The sequence below is a fragment of the Nannospalax galili genome, unplaced genomic scaffold (genome assembly GCF_000622305.1).
Source record: "Nannospalax galili isolate Female #2095 unplaced genomic scaffold, S.galili_v1.0 scaffold22, whole genome shotgun sequence".
NCBI classification, from domain to species: Eukaryota; Metazoa; Chordata; class Mammalia; order Rodentia; family Spalacidae; genus Nannospalax; species Nannospalax galili.
This window is the reverse complement of record NW_008347230.1, coordinates 236,668-257,331: the sequence shown is the minus strand read 5'-3', so window position 1 is coordinate 257,331 and position 20,664 is coordinate 236,668. Positions and strand designations below refer to the sequence as shown.

At 43.6% G+C, this 20,664-nt stretch overlaps 3 protein-coding genes across 3 annotated transcripts in view; 2 read left to right on the top strand and 1 right to left on the bottom strand.

Annotated features, from left to right (window-relative positions):
• Nucleotides 1-3,798: 3,798 nt before the first annotated feature.
• Nucleotides 3,799-4,591, top strand: LOC103742649 (histone H3). The gene has a single exon (XM_008843715.2). The coding sequence runs from the start codon at nt 4,070-4,072 to the stop codon at nt 4,478-4,480; it is 411 nt and encodes a 136-aa protein (XP_008841937.1). The 5' UTR covers nt 3,799-4,069; the 3' UTR covers nt 4,481-4,591.
• A 745-nt stretch (nt 4,592-5,336) lies between these two features.
• On the top strand, nt 5,337-7,045 carry LOC103742643 (histone H2B type 2-F). The gene has a single exon (XM_008843709.3). It carries the CDS (start codon nt 5,394-5,396, stop codon nt 5,772-5,774), a length of 381 nt encoding a protein of 126 aa, XP_008841931.1. The 5' UTR covers nt 5,337-5,393; the 3' UTR covers nt 5,775-7,045.
• A 9,477-nt stretch (nt 7,046-16,522) lies between these two features.
• LOC103742641 (high affinity immunoglobulin gamma Fc receptor I) overlaps nt 16,523-20,664 on the bottom strand; it is an 8,432-nt gene continuing 4,290 nt past the window's right edge. Inside the window, 4 exon segments of the mRNA XM_008843707.2 lie at nt 16,523-16,724; nt 16,727-16,909; nt 17,176-17,460; nt 19,037-19,288. Coding sequence (XP_008841929.2) covers nt 16,564-16,724; nt 16,727-16,909; nt 17,176-17,460; nt 19,037-19,288 — 881 coding nt within the window. The 3' untranslated portion in view covers nt 16,523-16,563.

The following is a 20,664-nucleotide window of genomic DNA, read 5'->3' as shown; positions in this document are numbered from 1 at the left end:
AAAAGTAGAATTTTGGGTTTTTTAAAAATATTTATTATTTTTATTTTTTATGTGTATGAGTGTATTGCCTGCATGTATATAAGTGCACCTGAGTCATTCAGTGCCTGAGGAGGTCAGAAGAGGGTGTCAGATCCTCTGGAGCTAGGGTTACAGACAGTTGTTAGCTACCATGTGAGTGCTGGAAATTGAACCTGGAGCCTCTGCAAGTACAGCCAGTGCTCTTCACTACTGAGCCATCTCTCCAGCCCCTTTTTTTGGGTCTTTTTGAGACAGGAACACCATGTAGCCACATCTGGCCTGGAACTCACTATGTAGACCAGGCTGGTCTTGAACTCACAGAGATCTACCTGCCTCTACCTCCTAAGCACTGGGATTAAAGGAGTGTGTCGTCACCATACCCAGCAAAAGTAGAAATTGTTAAAAACACAATTTAAAAAGAAAGAAAAAGTCTTGTAATTTTCTTATTGTCTGTTATAAAAGTAAAATAAATTCTATAACTCTTGGGTTCTATATATCTGAAAACAGTAATTTTTTCTTATTCTCAAAGAATACAGTCCAAGATCCCCAGGCAACGTCTGAGTCCACAGGTAATACTGACATGTAAGCAGCACTCTGTATTTCCCTACACTATACGTTTATATGCCTATAGTAAAGTTAAATTATAAATTAGGATCTGAATTGACCTTTATCAGCCAATGGGGGTAGAAGCTGACCACAGGAATTGGCACTGTAGCCACACTGATTCAAGAGTCGAGGAAGTTTACCACTGAAGGATAGGTATACAGGTTGGTGTTTGTAAAGGGCCTGGGTGGGGGGGGCTCATAAGGGCAGAGAGGCCTATTTTCAGAACTGGTATTGCTTCATGGTTGGGGGATGGTATGTCCCAGGACATAGTTTCTGGGCAGGGGCTGACAATGCTCTGGTAAGGCCCAGTAGCAGGACTGGTGGCTTATGACCAGTCAAGGGATTTTATGCCCTGCGTAAGCAAGCATGAGCTTCCATCCCGGTACTTGGAATGGCCATGCAATGTAAAACTTATGACTTATTAATTTCTGGAATTTTCCACTTATTATTACCTAAATACTGTTGAGGACAGAAATCAAAACCTCAGATAAGGGGGATTACAATATAGAGTTTCAGAAACTTTTTGCAACTTAAATGAACACATCCATATACTATGACCAAAAACTCATACATTATAGAGAAAATATTCCAAGGAAATATGACACTTGGGTGAGCACCATCCAGTGCCCAGGGGGCAGTTTCCCCTTCTGTTAGGAAAGTTAGTGGACAAGTTTGAGAAATATCAGATGGCTTGATTGTATGATGAGAAGATACTTCTGTGCTTCAAATGTGCCCATAGCCTAGGAAAGAAGGTCATCGTTATAATTTCATCGTTTCGCTTTATTCAGGTCTTTTTATTTGTCCAGGGCAGATCAAAGTTCTCTGAGACCAATTATCTTGTATGAAAGTGAAAAAAGAAAAATGTACTTTAGATTGGTATTAAATGATATAGTATAGGTAGACAGCTTCGAAAAATATATTCTTGTGGGGAGGGAGTGCACATGTGCCATAGGGTAGAGGTCAGAGGACAACTCTGTGGGTTCAGTTCTCTTCCTCCATCTTTATGTAGGTTCTGGGGATTGAACTCAGGTTGTCAGACTTACACAGCAAGCAGTCGACCAACTGAGCCATCTCATTGGCCCTGGAACAACTCTTAGAGTATTGCTCTCTGTTTGTAGGGCATTATTACACAATCACCATAGCAATGGTCACATTTGTTCACATCAATTATATTTTTGTGTGCCATTTTAGATCTCTGTAGAGGAGGATGCTGCTCATGAAGGATTTTTTTTTTTTTTTTGAGACAGCCTCAGCTGCTGACCTGTGATTGACCAGGATGGCCTCATCTCAGAGATCTGCCTGACTTTGTCTCTGGAGTGCTGGGATTAAAGGCTTGTGCCACCACAACTGGCTCATGAAGGACTCTTCTTTTTTTTTTGTCTTTTTTGAAACAGGGTCTCTCTGTAGCCCTAGCTGGCCTGGAACTTGTTATGTAGACCAGGCTAACCTTGAATTCACACAGATCTGCCTGCCTCTGCCTCCCCAGTGCTGGGATTAAAGGCATACACCACCATACCCGTCTCATGAAGGATTCTTAAAGAAATTAATTAAACTGCCAAATATCTACATGTGTTTAGTGTTGAGGAACCCCCTTAAAATCCATTTAATTTCACTTGGATTTCAGCAGGAAGAGAATGCATACTGGCACCATCAAGGTAAGTTTTAAGCTTCTAGGACCAGCTTTTTTTCCTTAGGTTTGAGTTTTTATATGGTTTGCCTGTGATACCTTTTCAAAAAAATCAAGCATGCAGGACGGGGATGGGTGCATACCTCTAATCCCAGCACTCAGGAGACAGAGGCAGGTGGATCTTTGTGAGTTCGAGGTCAGCCTGGTCCACACAGCAAGTTTCAGGTCAATCAGGGTTACATAGTGAGACCCTATCTCAACAAAACAAAATGAAACAAAACAAACAAAAAAGGAAAGGGGGAAACAAAAGAAAATCAAGCATGCTATTAAAAGTTTTTTATTAGGGGCCTGGAGAGATTGCTCAGTGGTTAAGAGCACTGACTGCTCTTAAAGAGGACCTGGGTTCAATTCCCAGCATCCACATGACGGCTACGAACTGTCCTTAACTCCAGTTCCGGGGAATCTGAAGCCCTCTTCTGACCTCCGAGGCATTGTATGACAGGGGTGCACTCACATACATGCAGGCAATACACTCATCATACACATAAAATAAAAATAAAATATATATTTTTTAAAGTTTTATATTAGCCAGTATAACTTCTGTATATAATCATTATAGCACGCTCTTTCCAAAACATGTGAAATAACCAAAAGGTAAAGAATACAATGTTCTTGTGAAGAATATAGAAAATATTAAGCTTTTAAGAATTAGAAAACACTGTCAGGTGTGGTAGTGCATGCCCTTAATCCCAGCACTCGGGAGGCAGAGGCAGGTGAATCTCTGTGAGTTCAAGGCCAGCCTGAACTACATAATGAGTTACAGGCCAGCTGTGGCTACAGGGAGACCCTGTCTCGAAAAGACCAAAAAAGACGAAAACATTTTGTCTTTGTTGAAGAAAATACTAGTTAGCCCCTCAGTCATCAATGAGAGTCATTTGTTTTAAAAAACTTTGTTTTAAGCCGGGTGTGGTGGTGCATACCTGTAGTTCCAGCACTTGGGAGGCAGAGGCAAGCGGATCTCTGTGAGTTCAAGGCCAGCCTGGTTTACATAGTGAGTTCTAGGACAGCTGGGGCTTACAGAGAGACCCTGCTTCAAAAAGACATAAAAAAAAAAAAAAAAAAAAGTTTGTTTTAACTTGTCACCTGGTTGCTACAAGTCTTGATTGCTTAAAACTGTTCCCATTGGGAAGGTGAACCAAGTATTTCATCTGCAGGATCTAATTGGTGTGGGGCGCAAGGAGGGGGCTGCATACCCCGCGGGGGGTGGGGGGCGGTGGAGATAAGGCAGGAAATCTAAACATCGAGTTGGTCGGGTTCAGAACTCAGGTAAGAGTAAGTTTAACTTTTTATTCCTTCCACTACATAATTGCTTTTTACTTCTCCAGTCATGGGATAAAGTATCCATGTCGCTGGACAGTCCCTGACGCTAAATAAACGATAGCTTGGGGAGAAAAGTTACAGTAACTGCTAACTTGCAACAGACTGAATCCGAGTACATAGAAGGGCAACCTTGTTTCGGACGAAAACAGTTAAAATATAAAGTATACAAATAGATTATAAATTGCTTTCAGGGACGTTACATCGACTGAAAAGAAAGATTTTTAAAAAACCATCTGTGATTGATAAATTACAGAAAGAGGGAAAGGACAAGGAATCCGCAAGAAAAGGTTAGGATGACCATCTTGCGACTCAGTAAGTGGGATTAAATTTTATCCAATGAGATCACGAGCCCAGAAATTCCTGTTTTCTGGCCCAATCAAGACGAAGACATGTCTATAAATATGGCTGCTAGGCGCTCCTGACCAAAGACACAAAAGTATGGCCCGTACAAAGCAGACGGCCCGCAAGTCCACCGGTGGCAAGGCCCCGCGCAAGCAGCTGGCCACCAAGGCGGCCCGCAAGAGCGCACCGGCCACTGGCGGCGTGAAGAAGCCGCACCGCTACCGGCCGGGCACCGTGGCGCTGCGCGAGATCCGGCGCTACCAGAAGTCCACCGAGCTGCTGATCCGCAAGCTGCCGTTCCAGCGCCTGGTGCGCGAGATCGCGCAGGACTTCAAGACGGACCTGCGCTTCCAGAGCTCGGCGGTGATGGCGCTGCAGGAGGCCAGCGAGGCCTACCTGGTGGGGCTCTTCGAGGACACCAACCTGTGCGCCATCCACGCCAAGCGTGTCACCATCATGCCCAAGGACATCCAGCTGGCCCGCCGCATCCGCGGGGAGCGCGCTTGAGCATTCCGAGTTCTTAGACCACCAACAAAAGGCTCTTTTCAGAGCCACCCACGTAGGCGTTAAGAGTAGCTGTATCCGCTTTACCTCCCTTTTTCCAGTCCAACTCGGTAATAGTTCCCTCGCTCCGGCTTCATTAGGAGGCTGTAACACAAAAGGTAGCACAGACCTAGTCTTGACCCAAGTGATTTGAGCACAGGAACCTTAGTTCTAGGAGGAAGACAGTGGAGGCTGCACCTCTTGAATCGTTTGAGGGTAGACACAAGTCTATTTAAACAAAGGCTGAATGCTTCCCGGAGTTTGTCCAGGAGCTCTTCAGAGGGGGAATTGACCTCATGGCTTGCTACAGCTGAGTGGAAAAGCAGATTTAGAGATGTGAACCTGGCGTTAGAAAAAGCGTGCGCCTAAGTAAATTAGATTGTACGAAATAGCGAGTAAGATAAAGCTAAACGTCTAACTTGGTGCTTAAGAATTCTTGGGTAAACTGGGTGTGATGGCACAAGCAACTCGGGAGGCGGAGGCAGGTGGAGGGGTCTCTGAAATGGAGGCCAGCTGGAGCTACTGGGAGATCCTGTCTCAAAAAAAAAGTATTCGATAAACAAACTAGTTGAAGGGAAAAATAAAGAACAGAAGAAACTGCAGTTGTGTGTGATTTACAGGGTAATGTGAGATGGAGGACTTTGATTGGCTAGGAAGACTTGCATCTAATCACCAGTAAAGCGCAACCAAAATGTGTTGACGTAGGTCCCGCCCCTTGAGCAAATGACACGTTTGTGAATTAACCAACAAAGACGAAGTACTGTGGGATCCTTCATTTGCATACAACCGCTATAAGTAGCGCATAACCAGCGGCTGGGCGGTAGTCGTTCACTGCTTCTTCTCGTTCGTGTTGCTGCTTCTTTGATCTCGGAGAAAAATGCCTGATCCGGCGAAATCTGCTCCGGCTCCCAAGAAGGGCTCTAAGAAGGCGGTCACCAAGGTGCAGAAGAAGGACGGCAAGAAGCGCAAGCGCAGCCGTAAGGAGAGCTATTCGGTGTACGTATACAAGGTGCTGAAGCAGGTACACCCCGACACCGGCATCTCATCCAAGGCCATGGGCATCATGAACTCCTTCGTCAACGACATCTTCGAGCGCATTGCGGGCGAGGCGTCGCGTCTGGCGCATTACAACAAGCGCTCGACCATCACGTCCCGGGAGATCCAGACAGCCGTCCGCCTGCTGCTGCCCGGGGAGCTGGCCAAGCACGCTGTGTCCGAAGGCACCAAGGCGGTCACCAAGTACACCAGCTCCAAGTAAGGGTGCACAAGCGACTTGACTGATTTCAACCCAAAGGCTCTTTTCAGAGCCACTTAAGCTGTCGTAAGAAAGGGCTGTAAGCACTAAGGGTCTGTTAGCGTTAGGCCTCAGGGAGCTCTGATTAGAGGACTGCCACATCAATTTCGTTTGAGGCTAAAGTGGGATTTAATATAGTGAAGGTAGAAAGACCCCTGCTGAAGTATAAGAAATGCTTTTCTTTTATTTGACCCCTCAAGTTCTGTCCTAGCTGGCTTCCTTGTAAGTGGCTTCACCAAGGAATTGCTCCCCTATTCTGGGACATTTTCAAATACCTAGAGTGCCTATTATTGCACGACACGGGGAGGGATGCTGCTGGCATCTAGTGGGTAGAAGCCAGTACTGCTGAGAAGCATCCTATAATGCACTGGTAATCTTCAGCTAAATAATTCGGGGCTCAGACCTCAATCATTGGGATCAACTTCAACCTGTTCAGCCTAGGTTTTTGCTTGCTGGTTGATGAAAGCTGAACATTTTTTTTTTTTTTTTGAGACAGTCTCTGTAGGCCCAGCTGGCCTGGAACTCAATATGTAGATCAGGCTGACCAAGATCCCAACAGATCTACCAGCCTCTGCCTCCTGAGTGCTGGGATTAAAGGTGTGCGCCATTACACCCTGCAAGATAATCAGCCCCTTTGTAGAAATGTTTTGTCTGAATTATTTTAAGTACCTAAACTCATTGTCATATCTTCATATTGGCATCAAAATAGACAGGTAGTAGAAACCAGAATGACGTGTATGTGTGTGTGTGTGTATAACAGTTTTAGGGCTACCCCCAGAGTTAACTTCTGATCTCCATGTGCACGCACACACATACAGGCATACACATGCACACAAATAAATACACAATTATATACATAGAATGTGATTTTAAGATTACTAGGAGAGTTCACCACAGCAAAACTTGAATTCCAATCCTTTGTCTACAGAAAAATAGTCACGATGTTTGCTTCATTTGTTTAACAAAGCTTATTTCTTATTTGTGATCATTGGGATGTGTTTATGAGGGAAAGGTTCATAACTGAGAACTTTCTGGAAATTTTTTATGGTGAGGAGAAAGTAGAGTTGCATAGATTAGAAAAGCAAGGTAAAACACTGTGTCAATTCTTCCTGTCATGAAGAAATGTATTTGAAATTATAAGCATAGGTTGAGTCACACAGATTGAATTGACAGCCCCTTACAACTCGGATATGTCAAGGTAGCTAATTATATGTGAAGACCCTCCCAGCAGTGTTGGCGTAGGGGCGTAGATGTGGAAGGGTGATTCCTAAATTCAGTATTCCAGTGCACAGTTTTTAGTTATTAGAGTGTATACTATTGAAGCAAACCAGCTGGTATGTAACTCTCTCAGAAGTCTGATAGGGTGTGTTTCCTTTTTTAAAAAAAAATTTAAGTTTAAATTTTATTTTTTTATTTTATGTGTATGAGTGTTTTGCCTACATGCATGTAAGTGCACCATGTTCATTCAGTGCCCACAGAGTCCAGGTGTCAGATACCCTGAAACTGGAGTTATAGATGATTGTTAGCTGCCATGTGGTTGCTAGGAATTGAACCCAGGTCCTCTGGAAGAACAGAAAGTGTTCTTAACTGCTGAGCCATCTTACCTTTTTAAAAGAGAGAGAGAGACTATGTGTGTGTGTGTGTGTGTTTTACCTGCATGTATGTAAGTGCAGCATGGGCATGCAGTACCTGAGCAGGCCAGAAGAGGGCCTCAGATCCCCCAGAACTGAGGTTAAGGACAGTTGTTAGCCACCTTGTAGGTCCTGGTAACTGAACCCAGGTCCTCTGCAAGAGTAGTCAGTCAGTACTCTTAACCATAGTAATGTTGACTTCAAAATGTTTTTGTGAATAATAAATAAGTAAATACATATAACAATGTTTTATTTAACAATGTTTGATAATAATGTGAGCTGATGTTGGCAGTGGGGAAGTCCTGTGGAATACCATTCAAGTTTCTCATCTCTGATGCACAAGTGAATGTAACTACTTGCTTAAGGTAGCATACTAAAGATACGCCATGTTTTCCTCACCTTTCACCACAAAGAAATATGTTAGAAAATTGGGGGGGTGAAAAAAAAGATGTCAGATGAGCCAAAACTGAAGCGTACAGAAGAGGACTTCTGTGGAAGACAGTAGTAGATCAAAAAGGACCAACAATTTTGCAAGGAAGGTACCAAGAACAAGCATTGACTTGAGACAGCTGGATGCCTGGGGACCACAAGACGTGCAAGCAATAAGGTTTATTCATATCTTCCCTTTACCCTGGAGACTATATAGCAAGCCACAAGTATTTGATCTCAGCAGTGAGTACAGTCAGACTTGGTTCAGACAGATAGGCTAATGTACCAGGTGACTGGGAGCTCACCCCATGAAGTAACTACTGTAAACTTCCAATATTATATGTCACCCCTGAGACACAAGCACACTTCAGCAAAGAAACCCCCTCCAATAAAAAGGGAGCATGATAACCAAGAGTCATCAGAGACTTTAGAAGGAGAAAGCTGTCCCCCACAGCTGAAGAAAAGCAAAGGCCCTTCCACATCATAACTCTGCTTCTGATAAGAGAATTCTGATTGAGAACTTGTACAAGAAAAATCAATCTGGGGTCCAGTGTGAGGCCCAATTGAAACTAACCTAATATGGATCTGAATTTCATTATTAAATCAGAGACAGTAAACTCAGAAAACAGTAGAACCCAATGAAACTGTTCAGAAACCTCAGAATAAGAGTATTTAATATCCTCAGAGATATAGGAGGGGGTGATTAAAAAATGTCAGAGATCTTGGAAATTTAAAACTTGGTTATTAAAAAAGCAATAAGGGCTGAATCAAGAATGAACACAGATTTTTTTTTAAAGCTGAAAATCAAACCAGATGTTTTCCCCCAAAACCATATAAGGAGAAATAAATGAAAAATATGGAAGAAAAGTTAAAGAACATTAAAGATCCAGATATGTCAAAATTCATCCAGTGGGGGATGAGAAGTTTCAGGAGGGAATAAGGTGTGCTGTCTGGATACTGCACAGCCTCAGTGACACCATTTAATCACAGCCTTTGCCAATCATGTCTCCTGTCATTCTGCTGGAGAGATGGCTCAGCTGTTAAGATCATTAACTGCTCTTACAGAGGACCCAGAGGACCCAGGTTCAATTTCCAGCACCTGCATGGCAACTAACTGTAACTCCAGTTCCAGGGAATCCAACACTCTAGCAACACACTTAGACACACAAAATAAAAATATTAAAATATTTTTAAAAGAGAGGAACAAAAGGGAGCTGTTCATAGGCATGTCTACATGCACACATGAATACATATACATACATACATACATGTATTCATCCTCAGTCTACAAGGTACTATTACATGCTTTGGAGCCAAGGATGAAATGAAAATGACACCCTTAACAGAGGCTAATAAAATTTAAAAACAGGGTTAAAGAGAACATGCTTACAAAGAAGTAGAAATCATGGGCTGGAGAGATGGCTCAGTGGTTAAGAGTACTGGCTGCTCTTGCAGAGGATCCAGGTTCAATTCCCAGCACCTAACATGACAGCTAATAACCCTCCCTAACTACAGTTTCAATGCTTTCTTCTGACCTCTTCAGGCATTGCATGATATGGGTGCACTTACATACATGTAGGCAATACACATACACATAAAATAAAAATAAGACAATGAAGTATTATCTTTAAAAGTTTCACTCATGCCTTTCATCTCCACACTCAGTTTGCTGAGGCAGGAGGACTGCTACAAATTCTAAGCCAAAAGAAAAGAAAAGGAAGAAAGAAAGAAAGAAAAAAAAAAGACAGGTTATGATGGCACACACCTATAATCCCTACACTTTGGGGGCTGGGGTAGAGGCAGGAGAATCAGGAATTCAAGGTCATCCTCAGCTACATAAGTTTGGACTTCTTAAGATTTTGTCTCAAGAAATCAAAAGTAGGGCTGGGAATATAACTCAGTGGTACAGCACTTGCCTAGTCTGTGTGAGACTCTAAGTTCAATTCTTACATAAATATAAATAAATAAATTTTTGTTAGTTTCAGTTAATTTGCTCTTAACCACTGAACCATTTCTCCAGCCCCTTAATAACAATATTCTTAGGGTTAGTTTTTATACTGTTTTAGCTATGAGACACATTTATCTATCATTTCTTAAGATTCTAACTATTTCATTCGTAATAAGACATAAAATTAAAGGATGTAGGAGGTGCCCGAGAGATGGCTCAGTATTTAAGAGCACTTGCTGTTCTTCCAGAGGACTGACTGGGTTCAGTTCTCAGTACCCATATGGTGGCTAACAACTATCCATAACTGCAGGGAATCTTGATGCCTTCTTCTGGCCTCCAAAGGTATTGCACACACATGGTGCACTTACATACATGCAGGCAAAACACTAGTGCACATAAAATTAAAATGATAAATATTTTAAATAAAATTTTTAATGAGGAATGTAGGAATAAACTGAACAATGCTTGTAGAGGGAAGATTCTAACACCACTGTAAGATATAAATAATAACATGAGGAAATGGAGAGCTATACCTTGCTCATGAATTGGGAAAGTCAACGGTGGCATGCTCATCCTTCCTCCCTTAACCCCCACAAAACCAGAAAATCTACAGATGGAATGCAATCCCTTTCAAATTAAATGTTCTCACAAAATTTTGACATAGTTTGTCACTCTTTCTTGGGACGTTTTTCTGCCTCCCCCTCCCTGGCTACTCGTATCAAATATTCTTCATTTTCACTTTTCTACCCAGCCTCTAAGATTTGGTGTAACTCAAGGCCCAGTCTTATACTCTTTGATTTTTCTTAGCGTATTTTCCCTTCCCCTTACATATTTTCTGTAGCCCAGCATTGTAGGCTTAACCCATTGCTTTAACAGTTACACTTAGGTTTAATTAGAATCTGAAATAAGGGGTTAGGGTGACAGCTCAGTTGGTAGAGTGTTTACCTAGCATCCAGGAAACACTGTTTGATTACCAGCACCCCATTACATAGTGATATATGCCTGTAATCTCAGCACTTGGGCAATGGGCTCTACAGAGCAAGTTCCGGAATAGCCTGGGACATATGTGACCCTGTCTCAAAACAAAAAGAATCTTAATATACCTAATACAAAATTTTTGTTGCTTTCTACACTTTACTGTTCCAACCAGCTTGCTCCTTCTCAGTTCAGTCAATGGAATGTTTATTGCTCTGAGTCAAAATCTTTGAGGTCTCTCACACACACACACCCTTTTCACGGTCCTACATTTAGTGATTCAGACGTTGCCACTTCCTACAAAACATTCCAAACGCAGCATTTCTAGCAGCTCCATTGCTGCCATGCTAGTCCAAGCTGCGTGTCCCTCCTCTGGATTCCTCTTTTCCTTGCTCCCACTGTTGTCCCTCTGCAGCCCCTGGCTTAGTCTTCCTTGCGGCCATGTGTCAGCAAGGTCTCTTTTCTCAGGCTTAAAATCACTGGGTCTATCCAGGTCCCTCCCCCCTCCCCCAGAGGGAGTATGTAAATTCTAAAGGCACGGGGGAATGGAATGTCCAGAATGGATCCAACTACTCCTGGTTTACCCACAAATCAGTTGGTCTCTTCCGTGGAGCGGAAGTCTCTTCTCAGACTAGGAACTGCTAAGTACTGTAAGATGGGCCTAGGTTCCTAGGAGAAACTCCTGTGGCTCTTGAATGAGTTTGCGAATTTGCTTGTTAAGCCTGGAAAGTGACAACCCCTGACTGATCCATCTTCCTAACCAACTGCCGTTTTTGGTTATCACCTGTCCATTCTGGTCTGAGGACTGGTAGGCCTGGTGATTAACTGCAGGATAAACCCAAGACTTTCACAGGTTAGAGAGGTCCCAGAGGCCCAGGGTGGGTGTTGCTGACAGCGACGGAGCCAGCAGGGAGGCGGCGGGGGTTGCAACCTCCGCCCGCTTGGTCCCCTCCTCCGATGCCCTTTCTCAAGGTCTCCCAGCAGGCGAACTTCTGGGGACCTGCGGAATAGCGTCGTCTCCAGAAGCCGGCAGCTGCAACCTCCACGGTGGCCGCTAGGGGGCGCCATGAGGGACGGCGAGCGCGCATCGACCTCGCCCACCGCGCGGGGAGGAGGTGGCCGCCCCGTCGCGCGCCGCCTGCGCATAGTGAACTGTCGCAGTGCGCTTCGGCAGCCGCGGGCGTGTTCCTCCGAGTACCAGGCGAATCCATCACGCACGACTGTTGCACCTGCCTGGTACCGCCGCAGACCCAGTCTGAAGCTCATTTTCTTTCCTTCCAGCTGTGGAAAGGCAGTTTTTCACTAGGGTTGAGGGAGAGATCCTGGAAGGGTCCGCCGAGCGGGGTCCCGGTCTCGCCTTGGCGGCGGTGACCGCAGTGTGCACAGATGACCACAGGGTGGCGCCCGCCGCCCAGCGATCCTGCAGCCAACATCCCAGGGCCCACGTGTTAAGCCGAGGGTTAGTTCAATTGTGTATTCCAAGAGTGTTTTGTGGCCTGTTACAAAGGTTATTTACAACAGAATCCAAAAACACGTCCCAGGAACAGAAATGATCGATAAATGACAGCAAGCAGATTTGCAAAGAAGTAAAATAAGTGTATGAATTTATAGCATCCAGCACCTTTAAAAGGAAAACTATTGGAATGCTTTTTGAAATTAAAGAAAATACAAAACTACCCTACCTGGAGATTTTTACTTAAAGACATAATGTTGTAGGGCGTGGTGGCGCATCCCTTTAATCCCCAGCACTCGGGAGGCAGAGGCAGGCGGATCTCTGTGAGTTCAAGCCCAGCCTGGTCTACATAGTGAGTTCCAGGCCAGCTGGGGCTACAGGGAGACCCTGTCTCAAAAAGACCAAAAAAATTTTTTAAAGACATTGTTGATCTGATCTGTCAGAAGAGGAATTTACATCTCTTTTCTGAAATTATGAAGCATGCCCAGCCCACAGCTCATGGCCCTTAATACCACAAAAGCAGCCCAACACAAATTCTCTCTCTTTCTCTCTCTCTCTCTCTCTTCTTTCTTTCTACCATAAAAGCAGCCCAACACAAATCTATCTATCTATCTATCTATCTATCTATCTATCTATCTATCTATCTATCATCTATCTATCAATCATCTATCAACTTTTTTTTTTTTTTTTTTTTTTTGACAGGGTCTTCCTGTAGTGAGGCTGGCCTGAATTCCCAGAGATCCGCCTCCCTCCACACTGGGCACCAACACAAATCTAAACACCTATTTAAAACATAAGACTTTCTGTTTTTTAACTTGATTGCAAGGTTCTTAGATGACAGCATCATGTCTCAAAGTCAGGGCTGGGCATGCCTGCATGCAATAAATAGCCACTTGGTATTTGCATGCTTTTTAGGGATCCTAAGTGTTTCCTTTAAAGCCATGCTGCTCACTTTGCATCTCCAGCTTCTGAGGTTGCGCTTACTGTAGAATTTTACAGTCTCTTTATGGTTGGGTGGAGCTATGTTAGATCTAGATCTATGCTAGATCTGATCAATAGTTAAGTGTGCCATCTCCAGAACCAACTACTTTTGTCTTGGACTGCTTGAGGACTCTATGCTGACATAACTGGCAGTGTTCCAAGCTGTGATGCTCTCATCAGCCTTCTCAGCTGACAGGGATGAAAACCCTTCATAGTTTGAGGCTGTAGGATTTAATCCTATCCTCACACAGCCTAATTCACATATGATTAGAACAGGTATAGGGCTATGCACACTTTTTTTTTTTTTTGGTTAAATGAAATAAAACGAAGTTGTATCATTATTTCTTATATTCTCTGTCTTTGTTTCAAGAGACTCTCTCTCAAGACAAGCATTTTTGTTATTGTTCATTAGTAAAGAGGGAAGCCAGATGTGCATGCCTGTAAATCTAAGCACTTGGCAAGCCAAGGCAGGAGGATCAAGAGTTCAAGACCAGCCAGGTAAAGCAAAATTTGACTCAAGATAAAAATTTTAAATAGAGCTGGGGGTGTTGCTCAGCTCAGTGCTAGAGCACTTGCCTAGCACACAGAAGGTCCTGGGTTCTGTTCCAGTACCACAAAGAAGAAGGAGAAGGCAGGGGAGAGGGGGAAAGGAAGTGGGGAAGGGCATAAATTCTGCCCCATCTTTTGACAATAAAACAGGTTCATTTCTAATGTCTGGTTTTGCCCCTAACCTCCTAAATATGACAGGAAAACTACAAGAATTGGTAGATTATAGTATCTGACATATAGTGTTGATTTTTAAGGAAGATACTGGTTTGACTCTTTGGAACCACAAGAAGGATTTTTTTTTACAGCAATATATCATGGTTTGGGATGGATGAGCGATGGCTTTCTCCAATAAACTGGGAGAAGGGTAAGGGAAAGGAATAGGTGGAAAAGCAAACCTGCTTCAAACTCTTCAAAGCAGGCGTGTTCTCAGGTAGGCCAATATACAAAAGTGTGTACAGAAGTGAACAATCTACAGTTTGATTCCCTAAAGGTGTTGTTGCCAGTATATCCATTAAACATCTTCACATATGTCCATGTGTTCATTTGCCCCTTAGATTTTTCCCAGAAGTCCCCCAGACTTTTCTTTCTGATGGAAAAATACTGAGGTAACTGCTATATAGTTTGAGGCCAGCCTCAAATAATAGTCTTTAATAGTAGTAGTAGTAGTAGTAGTAGTAGTAGTAGTAGTAGTAGTAGTAATAGATTGAGGTTACTAGGATAAACTCCAACTCCTGGTGCTGCATTTTGTCTCAGGGACACAATTGCTACTTATTGCCTCAGAGGCTGACCTGGTGGCTTGACCCAGACCCTAAGGGACTTGAATCATTAAGTCTTCTGTCATACCTATCCATTTAAAGTCACCATTAGGCAAGGGTGATCTGGGTCAGCTGGTTGGTTTGCTACATTGCAAATCTGTTCCTTTTTGTGAAGCAAAGTTCTAGAAAAACAAAAACAAAACAAAACCACATCTGTGCTAAACAGTCCACAAAGCTGATTGACTGCAGAGAACTGAAATGTTATAGGTTGGGAGTCAAAATTATCTCGGGCTACCTTGGCCCTTTCGGTAGGCATTTATTGCCCACCTGTGTGGGCATCCTGTGACTGATAAGTAAATCCTTTTGAAATGTACAAATAGACCCCTAACTTCACACATCCAAAGACTAAAACTGTCATCAAACAGCATCCAAGCTTCAAGCAGAGATTGCTTTGCTTTGCTGTAATCTGCTTACCTGTTTCCATCAATGTATTCTGAAAGTGTCTTGATTTATGATTTTCTTTTTTCTAATACTATAAAAACTTTGTAAAATTGTTATCACATTGGAACATGATATTTGGTGTAACTCCTGTGTTCTCAGGCCATGCTCACTTATATTTGGCTCCAGAATAAACTATTTCTTATTCTCTTTGAGGAACCAGCTGTGTTTTCTTAAATCTAGCTTTTTAAGGATGTGTGTGTGTGTGGTGAAGGCCATGTGTTTGCATGTGCCCATGGAGCCCAGAAGAGGGCATCAGGATCCCTTAGAGCTGGAGTCACAGGAAGTTGTGAGCTGTGCAAGTACAGGGAATTGAACTTAGGTCTTCTGGAAGAGCAGCAAGTGCTCTTAACCTCTGAGTAATCTCTCTAGTCCCAAGAGCTGTGAGTTTTTCATTGACAGTTGCTACCTGCATTATGCAACAGAGTGTATGTCCTTTGGTTGACCACCATTGATTATCCCTGTCGAGACAGTGGATCCTCTTTTGCCTATTGGTCCTTGGCCATAAAAACTCAATTGAACCCTGGTATCCTCTAATGGTTCTAATTCAATGAGATTCATGCTGTACCATGTTCCCCCTGGGGACTTGGACTGCTAGTCCAGCAGAGTCTAGACGCCCCAGGATGAGTGGCACCAAGCCCTTTACTGAGTCCTTAGGAGTGATAGTAAGTGGAGATACGATCTACTCCTTGTTTCTTGGGTTCTGTCTTCCTGGTGTGGCACAGGACATTCATGAGCTGTACCTTCTGGCCATGCTTTGGGAAGGTGCCCCAGCCCTGTTCTGGGCACCAACTTGTGGGTATACAGGGTGGATAAAGCTTTAAGCAACCCAGTAACTATACTCAGGAGTGACCATTGCTTGCCAGATGCTAAGATGCCTTTGTACCACTGGCCTGGAAGACACCCCATGCAGACTGCCTGGAAAGGGCACTTGAGTGAGACTTCTTTCTGGACCAGAGGGAGGCAAGGATGAACCTAACTTCTGGAGACTGCTAACCTCACTCCCTAGCTGCTGACACTTGGTCCTTTTGGGTGTGTGGGTGGCAAATCTGGGGAAGAATGCACTTTGCAATGCTCTCAAGGTGACTAGCTTTGTTCCAGCCTCTCCTCAGATCACTGGTGGTTTGTCTGTACCCATGATGCCTCCCACCACACCAGCTGTCCTTGGGAAGTCCTTTCCCTGAAACTGTCCACCCAGTGAAGGGAGGCAGAGTTCCCCCTTTCAGGCTGGAAGGTCTCTCCTGCTCTAGCTCCCCATTCCTCAGACTAGAGTCTTTCAGAGCTGGTTCCTCTCCAGAGGGTCTTTGGCGGGTGTGTGTGTGGGGGGGTGGTTCCTATAGGCTTCATTTCCTACAGTTCCCATTTTCCTGCTTTTCTGCTCTATAAAGCCAAAAATTATGTGCATTCAACAAAACTCTTGCCATGATTTGACTTCCACAAGTAAATTTCAAATCATTTTACTACCAAATTGAAGTCAGCTCATATATCTGTTTTATTTCAGAGTTGCATACCATAGGACCCACAGCTTAGTCAGTCAACTTTGGGAAGTTTGTGTCCCCGTGCTGTCACAGAAAGGAAGAGGTAGGGCTATCCAGGTCTGCAGCCAACCTCTAGCTACGCTGTACTTCTGGGCTTTCTTTGGTGAGGGCTGCCTTATAGTGGCTGTTCTTTCTCCAGACACTTCACCTCTTCTAACTGTTGAAAGCAGAAAGCTTCTTCCTTCCCATGATTAGAAACCAATGGAATTTCCAAATTCCACCTTTTCTTTCTTTTCAGTTTTTGATGTATTTTTACACAGAGAACAGTAGCCACCAAAAATATTATTCCCACTGACAAATAGAAAAGGATGTGAAACCAGACAGAAGCGGATGACTGGAGACCTGAAACAGAAAAAGGCCTGAGAGATACTGTTTAGAAATCAATGCACGCTGATAGAATGTGCTGATGACGCTGAGGCAGGAGGATCACGAGTGTGGCCAGCCTATGCTGCATCTTTTCTTTTGGGCCAGGTATGGTGGTGCATACCTTTAATCTCAGAACTCAAGGAGGAATAATCAGGCAGATGATTGTGAGTTTGAGGCCAGCCTGGTCTACATAGCAAGTTCCAGACCAGCCAGGGCTATACACTCACTTTCCTCTTACTCACCAACCACTTGAAGCTCCAAATTGGGGCTGCGCTTAAAGACGTTTCCATCTTCTGTGACTGCCTCACACCAATATAATCCAGAATCTTCCCTTCTGGCACTTGGTATCCGGTACTCTGAGGATGTGTTCCTGCCCTCCAGGATCTTGCTGCCCATATAGAAAGAGAAGTAAAGCTTCAAGCCAGGCCTCTGTACCAGCAACTTGGTTTCACAGCTCAGGGTGACCAGGTTCCCCTCCAGGAAGGGCAGTGACAAGGATGCTGTCAGCACCGGAGCTGCAAATAGCTCTGAAGAGAAAGATCACAGAGGACAGGGTTGTTTGGGTCAGCGTTAGTATTCCTCTCACAAAAAACAAACTCCTTTTCCCCCAAGAGAATGGATTGCCCCATTTCCAGAGGAGAGCCATTGAGACAGGGCTTCTCTTTTTTATTTATTTTTATTTTATGTGTATGAGTGTTTTGCCTACATGTATGTTAAGTGCACCCATGTGTGCAATGCCTGTGGAGGTCAGAAGAGGGCGCCAAATCCCCTGGAACTAGAGTTGCAGATGGTTGTTAGCCATCATGTGGGTGCTGGGAACCAAACCCTTAAGGCTGAGCCATCTCTTGCAGGGGATGGTTTGAAACAGGGTTTCACTATATATCCCAGACTGACCTGGAACTCGATATATAGAACAGGCTGGCCTTCATCTCACAGAGATCTGCCTGCCTCTACCTTCCAGGTGCTGGGACTATAGGTGTTTGCCACCAGGCTTGGCTTTTGTTGGTATTTTTTTGCGACAGGGCTTGCTTCACTATAGAAAATGCAGATGGTCTAGAACTCCCTAAGTAGACTATCCCAGACTGGCCTCAATATCACAGTGATGCATTTGTGTCTGCCCCTTAGTGCTGGGATTAAAGTCATACACCTGGCCTCTGCCATTTATTATAAAACCATACACCCCAATGACAACAAGTCCACCCAGACTCAACACTAACCTACACTTGCCAGTTAAGAGATTCATTACTGGTGTTACTCAAAAGGTAATCCAGGACAATAATTTATTTCCCATAGGAATGAACTTTTTCAGACACAAAAACTTTGCCAGTGATTATGAGTACTAAGAAGATAGGCCATGAGGCTGGAGAGATGGCTCAGAGGTTAAGAGCACTGACTGCTCTTGCAGAGGACCCAGGTTCAGTTCCCAGCACCCACATGGCTGCTAACAACCATCTGTAACTCCAGTCCCAGGGTATTTAATGCCCTTTTCTGGCCTCCCCAGGTATTGCACATAGGAGTGCACTTAAAAACATGCAGGCAAAACACTTATACACATAAAAATATAACTAAATCTTAAAAAAAAAAAAAAGGTAGGCCATGAAAGAGTCAGAACAAAGGACATGTGCGAATTGTACAGAAGAAACTATTGAATTAAATATGTTTAGAGACCAGTGGGACCAGAGAGGCTACATTATCCCTGACACATAAATACAAAATACAACCAATTCCTTCCTTCATTCTGGTTTCTATTTATATGGCATGTTCATGAGATTCCACTGGATTAGTCTCTGGTAACTCTAGCTACCTTGAATGAGCTTCTAGCCTTAGCAGCTAAAAATAAAATTGATGAAATGGATATTCACTATGCCCTGGCTTGGGCTTAGCCCTGTGATCTATTGTGGAATACTGGAAAGAGCAGTCTGCTGGGACCCAGAGACTCTGGTTCTGGTTCCAGACAGTGCTCATTGTGTGGCCTTCAGTAAGACCATTTGCCTCCAAGACTCAGTTTCCTCATTTGTAAGTTGAAGTGAGGACTTTGGATGATTTATAGTGATTCTTCTTTTCCTTACAACTGTGATTCTCTAACTCTCCCAGATATGATACCTTTCACAGTGATAGACACTCCTGCTGATGTATAGCGATGCATTCCCATGGCTGAGCAGTGGTAGATGCCACTGTGGCTCAGGTTGGTTTTCAGAATGGTGAGTTCAGAACTTTGAGGAGAAAACTTAAAGGTCTTTCCATTTCGATAGAAAAGCATATTGTACACCAATTTATTCCTCCATGAGTGACATCTTAAGTTCAGAGGTTCTCCTTCAGTGAGGACTCTACTAGAGGCCTGGAGTAGCAGCCAATCTGAAAAATTAGACACAAAATGTTTACATAAAATGGAAGAGGTACAGGGAGGCCAAAGCTTGGCCCTGGGGTCTTTCTTAACTTTCTCTCCTTAGAGCAGCTTTAAATCTCTGCTGTATTCCACACTTTTGTCTACTCACAAATATATCTTCCACTTTGGTAGGAAGAAAGGTAATCTTTACCAGTCAGTAGCTGAGCACATAGCCCCCTTTTTATCTTCTCTTTCCACGTCTCAGAAATTATTTGAGATAAGTTTACTCTGCACAGCAGGCAGAATTCTTGGATGATGCCACTGTATCACAGAACTACGTAATTGTTTGAATACCATATGACCTATGACTTGCTTCTATAGTCAAGAGAATATGAAAAGGGCCAAGCTCCCATTTGTTATATAAGATGCCTTCTTGGCAGGCTGGATGGAGAGTCTCCTGCCAGCCTTGAAGCAGTGAGCTGTCATTATTAACAGAGCCTGAGAGGGCTACATGGCAGTCCTATAACCACAAGGAATTCCTCCAATGACTTTGTGAATTTGAAAGAGGAGCCAAAAGGGACACAGATCTTTTTATTTTCCAAATCAGCAAATTTATTTAGCTTTCCAGCGACTGCACTCTCTGAGCCAATTCAGAGAATGCAGCACTAACTGGGAGGGGATGGGAGCTTTTAAAGGTAAAGTCCATATCCTGACCTGTTGGTACAAGATTTACTCAAAGACAAGCAGTCACATGTTTGTTCCTGTAGGTGGGCAAGCAAGCAGTTCCAGAAGCCAGATAAGCAGTCACAAAAGCCAGGTAAGTCTGAATTGGAGCCTCCCAGGATTATATGGGTGAGGAACACAAATCTTAATTGCAGAGCACACAGCTGGGCTATGCAGGGACACTTGACCCATTGAAATTGAAGCATAATAAAGGTGTCTTGAGCTGTACATTTGTGGTAATTTGTTGTACTGCAGTTGAAAACTAATATATTCTAACTGCTGGAAAACTTTGTTAATAGGACTGTATAACCTAAAACACACAGAAAGGCAAATATAGCTAGAGGGATGAATCCTACCAAATCAGCAGGAATACTCACATCTGTGCAGGCCTGTGATATAAGAGTCAACAAGAAGTTCCAAGTCCAATGGGCCTTCCTTCTCTCTGAACACCCTCCACACAACCAAAAATGTTGCCTCACTCTTTCCTTCCCCAGAGACAGTTGTTTTGGCTAAATAAAGATGTGGTTTTTAGAGAGGAAAGTAGGGCTTTTCACCTTCCAGAACTTATCCAAGAGTGGCAGGCATGTGTTCCAGAGCTGTATGTAGTTTAACTTTTATAGTCTTGTCTTAATACTGCCTTGGTCCTTCTTAATGTAATTAAGACTCTTTCTCCTTATCCCCT

Bases quoted from the DNA above. Each gene is read 5' to 3' on its own strand.
- LOC103742649 (XM_008843715.2), top strand. From the start codon at position 4,070: ATGGCCCGTACAAAGCAGACGGCCCGCAAGTCCACCGGTGGCAAGGCC.
- LOC103742643 (XM_008843709.3), top strand. From the start codon at position 5,394: ATGCCTGATCCGGCGAAATCTGCTCCGGCTCCCAAGAAGGGCTCTAAG.